Below are 8169 nucleotides of genomic sequence, written 5' to 3'. Positions count from 1 at the left end.
TCAGTTAAAAAAAAAATTAACTTTGACAACACAATTTACAACTTTCAAAACAACAACTATGATTCATGCACTCTCATATCCCAATCTGTTCAACCCAATGAATTCAACTCTGCATATAAAACAACATATATAAAAATTAAAACAACAATATGCAGTAATCAGATTTAATTCAATAACATTGTTTATCTTGGTTCAATGGATTTTATCCATGAAATATTTGCAAACCAGAATTTAAAACTGGAAAATTGACTCAAACAAGGAAATGCAGTTTTGACAACTGCTTTTAAAGACTATTCTACAGTGATTTTCACAATTTGAAATCAAGCTTTATGCGGAGCAAATCATAGCTCATATGGCATGCATATAAATAGATCTCCACAGAAAACATCTTTGAAACGGAAATGCCAATTCAATCATCAAATAACTTAATTATCTAAAAATGCCAATGAAAATCTATCAACCAACTCATTTAAATGAATATAACAGTAATCAAATAATGGAAAATTAGAAAGATAACCAGAACAAAGTGCAATAACACAGTTCAAACAATACTTAGCTCAATCACATGGAGTTCGAACCAAGGCTTTGAATGCCATTTGATGGATTCACTTCCTGCTCTTAGATCATTATTTCCGAAAGCATAATACCATGGATCTCTCCTCTCCTTTTGAGAACTTAACCTGCAAAACAAAACAATAGAGTTTTGGTCCCCATAATCTCATTTGGGTCCTTTGAGGTTAGAGACAATTTACTTTATAACAGGAATCCAAGCATATTTTCCATTTGGAACATCAAAATGTTTAATTCTACATTTGTTAGAAGTGTGCCCCTTTTTCATACAATAAAAGCATGTGAAAACATTTGGGTTTCTATAAGACACAGTTCCTTTTTCAACCCATACCCTACGGGTTCTTTTAATTTTGTTCTTACTTTTAAAAACACTTTTGTTTTTATAAACCTTTCTAACAGTTATAGGCATTTCAACATTATTGTTTCCAGTTGCAACTTCAAGAAGATTTTCAAGAATATCAATATTAAGCATATGACTCTTACATGAAAGACATTCAACAGGATGTTCAGCATTTGAAGACTCTTTCATTTCCAACTTGCAAATTTTATTTCTCAAACTTACTTCCTCATCTAATGCTTTCTCATATTTAATTTGCAATTGTTTAAATTCTTTTTTCAAAATTTTATGAGCAGCATTCAATTTCTCAGATTCATCAAGCAATTCAAGAAAAGCCTTTTGTACATCAAATTCACTAGATTCATAGCTAGAATTACTTACTTGGCTTCCAGCATCATCAAAATTAGCTGTCAAACACAAGTTTACTTCTTCAACAGAATCACTTGAACTAGAGGAGGTTGATGCATTATCCTTCCAAGCAATGCGAACCTTCTTCTTCTTGCGAATTTTCTTTTCTTTTCTTTCTTTACTTCTTTTGTTGCTTGAACAATAAGCTTTCACAAGGCCTCTTTCACCACATCCATAACATTTGAAGCTTGAAGAGGAATCTTGATAGTCCTTCTTTTCCTTCAAGATTTTGCTTTCAGATGATTTATCGTTGGCCATCAAGCATAGATTTTCTTGCTCATTAGAATCGCTTGAGCTTGAGGAGTTTGATGTAGACCATGAGTTCGAACAAGTCAACTTAGCCACATTCAATACTTCATCATGAGTGACTCTTAAAAATTTCCACATTTCCTGAGCACTTTTATAAACAGATACTTTGAAAAAATCATCAATGGTTAGTGCAGATAAAATTATATTCTGAGCCTTAATATCAAATTGGGCTCGTCTATTTTCCTCAACAGTCCAGTTAAAATAAGGTTTTTCAGTCTCTACACCATCAACAGTATTCATAGGAATATAAGGGCCATTTTGTACAGCTTCCCAGATACCTCTATCAACAGACCCCATAAAAATCTCCATTCTAACTTTCCAAAAAGCATAGTTATCACCAGTAAACAATGGAGGTCTGTTAATGGAAGCACCCTCAGCATATACATGGTTTTGATTGTGACCAGCCATTTTCGCAAATTTTGAAAAACTATCAAAGCAAGCTCTGATACCAATTTATGGTATTGGAGGGGGTATTTTTCGAAGAATATAGCGCAGCGGAATTAATACTCAGAGAGCGGAAAGCGTATTCGATCACAATTAAAATTAATTTTGTCCTTTTAGTAAAAATAATTTTCTTTCAGAAAATTAATCAAACAGTTGATATACGTAAAATAATATGAGTGTAGGGAATAAGAAGATCAACACAGAATTTTTATCCTGGTTCGAATCAAAAGATTCTACGTCCAGTCGTTAATCACTATAAATAGTGATTAACCTTTTTCACTAAAAATGGTTTAACAGATTACAAGATAATGAACAGGAATAAAATGAAAAGAACCACTCTACCAACTTGAAGAGAACCGCTCCAGCAATCGACCAACGATTCACAAGCTTCTCCTTACACAAGACCAGGCAGAGTACCTTGCTAACTTGAAGAGAGTCTCCTCCGACTATCGACACACGATACGCGAGCCTCTCCTTTCACAAGACCAAGCAAGGGAACAATGAACAAAAAGCTTTCTGAGAACGTTCCTCTGACACACAGTGTTCTAAGCTTTCTCAGTTCAAAAAACGTTTCTTTCTAATTTCTCCAAAACAAAATATATAGCCAAGTACACTGAGTGCCAAAGGTCAGCTCCCAACTGCCATGAATAATCGATTATTGTAAGTGATAATCGATTATTCAAGTCCGTTATAGGTTTTCAAAAATGTGATAATCGATTATATGAAGTGATAATCGATTATTCAAGTATGACTTGTGATAATCGATTATTGCTTAATCATAATCGATTGTAGTTAAGAATGCAAGATTACAAGGTTTACAAGAATTTCCTACTACATTTAATTTCTACAAATTGCTTTTAACTAATTCTAATATCTTCTGCAACTAAAACTTCTTGTAGCATCATCAAAACAAATTTCTTCAAGATTTACCAATACTCCTTATTGGTAACAATCTCCCCCTTTTTGATGATGATCAAAAATTCAATTTTAAAAGCAAGTTTGGCTTACCTGCAAAACATACAAGCTAACAAACAACAACAAGGTTAGCAATACCTGTAATAATTTATACTTCTCCCCTTGTATTATTCTTCTCCCCCTTTTTGATCAGAAGCAAAAAGATCGGATGTTAAAGGCTCCCCCTAAATATGATCTCCCCCTCAATTAATCAAAGGATGCATATAATCAAGAGATCTTTTTATTTATGAAAATAAAGATTACATTATAAGAAGACACATAACAGACAAAATTATAACATAGATGAAATGGCAAGTAAACAACAAAACAGTCTAACATAGAACCTATATCTAAAACTCAGGACTAGGAGATCTCTCGGGAGGTTGAATGTTGAGATGATTCTCGATGTTAGATAGACGAACATCAAGATCAAGAAATTGATCAACCATGTACTCATCAACAGATCGTTGCCACTCATAAATCTCCTGGAAAAAGTCAAGACGAATAAACTTTACTGCCATGATCTTCCTTTCTTGCCAAGAATTAACAAAGTCTGCGTGTTTCCCTTGATCTGAAATCCATCCATCTATGTTTGCAAGACGTGGTTGAGAAGAAGAGGAGGCTCCAACTGTTCTACGACAGTGCCTTCTTGAGTCAGCCATGGAGGAAGAATGGGAAAATGAGATTTTGAGAAGGTGAATGGAAATGAAGAAGATTTGAGCTCTAGATTTGATTTCAGCAGTATTTGGGTGCAAAGGAGTGTCTAATAATCGATTATGGGGGGCTATTTATAAGAAAAATGGACAAACTAGTCGTTTATGGTCGTTTGTAGCCGTTATGGGATGCTCCAACGGCTCTATTTTTGAAACTGTCAACGTGATAATCGATTATGGCTCGTGATAATCGATTATCAGTTCAATAATTACTGCCCAGAATTGCATGATAATCGATTATTGTAGTTAAAAATGCAAGTTTACAAGGTTTACAAGAATTTCCTACTACATTTAATTTCTACAAATTGCTTTTAACTAATTCTAATATCTTCTGCAACTAAAACTTCTTGTAGCATCATCAAAACAAATTTCTTCAAGATTTACCAATACTCCTTATTGGTAACAATTTGATGCATACGCTTCTGAAACTTTTGTGATGCGTGCAATGTTATTTTGTACCATTAATGACTTTCCAGCTTATGGTAATTTGTCAGGATACAATGTCAAGGGTCATAAAGCATGTCCTATGTGTGAAGAAAACACTGCAACTCATCAATTGAAACACGGAAGAAAGACGGTGTATCTGCGTCATCGGAGATATCTAAAATGTAATCATCCATATCGAAGGTTACAAAAATCATTCAATGGATATCAAGAGAGGGACGACGCACCAAATCCACTTACTGGCCTTCAAATTCTTGAAAAAGTTAATAAAATACATCATGTATTTGGGAAAACATCCAAGAAGTCATCTGTAATGACCCCTTGGAAGAAGAAATCAATATTATGTGATCTTCCATACTGGTCAAAGTTAGATGTTAGACATTGCATAGATGTGATGCATGTAGAGAAGAATGTGTGTGATATCTTGATTGGTACACTACTCAACATTCAGGGAAAGACAAAAGATGGAGTGACTGCTTGTTTGGATTTGGTTGACATGAATATCCGAGAAGATTTGGCACCTAGGGAGATTGGTAAACGTACTTATTTGCCCCCTGCATGTTACACAATGTCTAGACAAGAGAAGATAAGTTTTTGCCTTTGTTTAAAGAGTACAAAGTACCACAAGGATACTCTTCAAATTGAAGAGTTTAGTGTCGATGCAGGACTTAAAGCTTGTTAGCATGAAGTCTCACGATTGCCACGTCTTAATGCAACAATTGTTACCGGTGGCTATTCGTGGAATTTTGCCCAAAAATGTTAGGAAGCCCATAAACAGGTTGTGTTCATTTTTGAAAGGGTATGTTAAAAATGGATGTATCCTATTGAGCGTTATATGAATGTATCCTATTGAGCGTTATATGAAGATTTTGAAAGGGTATGTTAAAAATCCATATCGTCCTGAAGGTTAAATGATTGAAAGGTATATTGCTGAAGAAAGTAGTGAGTTTTGTTCAGATTACATGACATCAACAAATCCAATAGGAGTTCCTCGCACATCATGGTTGAATAAATGTTCTACAAGTAAAAGCATCCGAGGTGTGAATGTGGTGACAAAAGATCGCAAAGAATTGTTGCAAGCACATCTTTATATATTAAACAACACAGATATGGTGATCCCTTTTTTTGCAAGCACAAAAAGTCATTGTGAAGAATAAAAATCCAAGACAATAAGAGAAATGACAGTTGATGGAGCACAACAAAACATTTATGTCTCGGTTCAAATTTGAAATTGACAAAGAGCCACATTCTTCTCAGACTTTGTTGTGGCTAACAAATGGAATTCTTATACATTAATTAATTTAAATTTAATTAATTTTGTTTTTCTCTATCATTTGGAATTCTTATACATTAATTAATATCATGTTTCTTGTGCAGAGATTCAAGACTGCTACTCTAATTCCTTAGAAGCCACTAAAATTCCTGAGGAAAGCAATTGCAAAACATTTAGTTAGATTATATAATAGTTCATAGTTATTAGATTTAAAATACATTAGAACATGTTGATTTATAGTTATTAGACTTTGTACATTATGTGATGTAAATATTGGCTATTGTGTTGAATTTGTCGATTATGTGTTGTTATGATATTGTTTGATATGCACGTCTGTTTTTGTGATAGTGGATATCACAAAACCAGACCTGCTATTAAAAAAAATTGCAGGAGAATAGACCCCGGTTGTGGCAAAACCGAGGCCAAAGGTTACACAAATTTTTTTTAAAAAAATAGGGTTTTGGTCGCGGTTCAAGCAAGAACCGCTATCCAAGGAAGAACTGTTGTCATATCCCTAGGTTATTACCTCGGCAACCGAGGTAATAACCCCTCCCCCCACCTTTTTTTTTTCTCTTCTTTACTACTTCGGTTTCTAAAGAATCGAGGTAGTAGCCTTCAAGGTATTACCGCAGTCGAAACCGCGGCCTAAAGTGCAAGACCTTTTTACCTCGCCTGTATATGACACGGTTCTAAAACCGAAGCGTAAATTCAAAAACAACCGCGGTTGTTTCCCTTTGTTGCACTAGTGTAAGTGTTTCGTTTGTTCTGATTTGAAAAGAAAAGAGAAAGAAAAGTAGAAAAGGAAAAAAAAATAAAGCAAAAAAGTAATGATTCAAAGTGGTGAAAGTTTGATGTTATGCTTGAATGTTGACATGTACCTGAATTTCCCATTTTCCACCGAAGTATATCCCACTTCTTTTTTATTTTAGCCCAAATTTTTCTTTCTCTCTACCTCACCCATACCAATGACCACCTTATAAGCATAAATTGAAGTCCTTTATTATCTTAAGTTCATTTATAATTTGATTGGTTTGATTAGAGGTTTTTCAAGCCTATGATAATGTGAATTTGCATGATGTGCTAAGAGTAACATACCTACACTAGAACATGTGAGAGAAACATATACACTACCTTAGCGAGGTCAATTGTGATCTTGATGCTGATTTGGACTGTTTACTATTTGATTTTGTTGATTTAAGTTGTTTTTTAAGGTCGGATGATTTGAAGGTTTGTGTAGGCTGACCACCCAGGCCGAATTCCTAGGTTGTGCCCACTATGACCTAACCGTATGGTCAAATTAGTAGTGGTAGAATAACATCATGTTCGGGGTTGGGGGTTTGTGTACCGTTTGGTCTGCCACACTGGTGTGTACCGTACAGTCTGCCTTGGGACTAAGCACCCAAGCCAAACACTTAGGTCGTCCACCTAGGCCGTCCTCCCAGGCTGTCTACCTAGGTCGTCCTCCTAGGCCGTCCACCAAGGTTGTCAACTCAGGCTGTCCACCTAGGTCGTCCCCTAAAGTCGTCCACCCAGGCCGACCAACCAGGCCGGCCAACCAGGTCGTCCTCTTAGGTCGTCCACCCAACATCGTCCACTGCAAACACGTCGGCAAGTGTACCAAATCGTATCACGTAATATAAAATGGTAAGATCAAGTATCGTATCCCATAAGACTCACGGTACTAGACAGTCATGTAATACCTTAACTAATTAAGACTTAAGAACAATTATATAGGTTTAAAATGCAAAATACAGAAAAAGTAAATATGAATGGATGATTTTGATAATATGAGATGAGTATGTTGTTGGGGTTTAGATTTCATCATCCTTACTCTTATGCATACAAGAATTCATCTTCTTCATTCAATTGTTAATGTCACTTTCTAAATTACTTAAAACCCTATCCCTCAGGGAAGAAAACCTATCCATTAGACCATGATCCCTTGCATCCCTAATAATTAATTTTGCCTTAAGAGTAGAAGCTTAAGACAACCAAACCTCCTATCCCCATCCTTGGGCAATATTGCTTTTGGGAGAAATTCTCCAGATCGTGGTTTCTAGGTATTTTCCAATAACAAAGAAGACCATAAAATCATGCCATGAATGATCAAAACATAACAAGCCTAGAGCAAAGGAGAAAATCCCTAGCAATTAATGAAAGAAGCATATAATAATTCAAAACAAATTCAAATACATGAGAGTTTAAAGGTTACATCTTCCCCAACAACAAATTGAGTTTAGTTGTCCATAATCATGGAGAAACTAGGTGTACAATGGAATGAAAGTGATAGAAAAACCCTAGAAACTGAAGAGGAGAGCTCCTGCATCCAATTATGCCTCCAAAGAGTGAAAAAGTATGTTTCTGTGTCTCTACTGCCCTAAGATTCAAACCCTAGGATGAACACATCCTTAAATAGAGTAGAAAACAAAGTCCAAGCCGAACATGTTGGCGCTCAGTGCCCCTTTTAGGGTAGTTAGGCGTTGGTACGAGAGGAGTGGCATTGAGGGCCCTAGAAAGGGCGCCTAGGCGGTGTGAAACACAAGGTGGATGGCGCTCAATGCTCTAGAATTGAATCACAAATAATGGTGAAATCAACCGTTACCATCCACCTAGGTCGTCCTCCCAGGCCGTCAACCCAGGCCGTGAACCTAGGTCGTCAACCCATGTCGTCAACCTAGGTCGTCCTCCTAGGCCGACCACCCAGGCCGAATACCTAG

At 35.9% G+C, this 8169-nt stretch overlaps 1 protein-coding gene across 1 annotated transcript; it reads right to left on the bottom strand.

Moving 5' to 3' along the window:
• Positions 1-626: 626 nt before the first annotated feature.
• Positions 627-2032, bottom strand: LOC148203560 (uncharacterized). Its single transcript, XM_088107563.1, has 2 exons — positions 1289-2032; positions 627-680 (listed from the first exon to the last, which is right to left on the bottom strand). Exons 1-2 carry the CDS (start codon positions 2030-2032, stop codon positions 627-629), a joined length of 798 nt encoding a protein of 265 aa, XP_087963689.1.
• Positions 2033-8169: the final 6137 nt, after the last annotated feature.

The sequence above is a fragment of the Vigna umbellata genome, chromosome 2, assembly GCF_029865625.1.
Source record: "Vigna umbellata cultivar VRB3 chromosome 2, Vumbellata_1.0, whole genome shotgun sequence".
NCBI classification, from domain to species: domain Eukaryota; kingdom Viridiplantae; phylum Streptophyta; class Magnoliopsida; order Fabales; family Fabaceae; genus Vigna; species Vigna umbellata.
The sequence above is the reverse complement of the archived record's forward strand: the minus strand, read 5'-3'. Positions and strand labels throughout refer to the sequence as shown.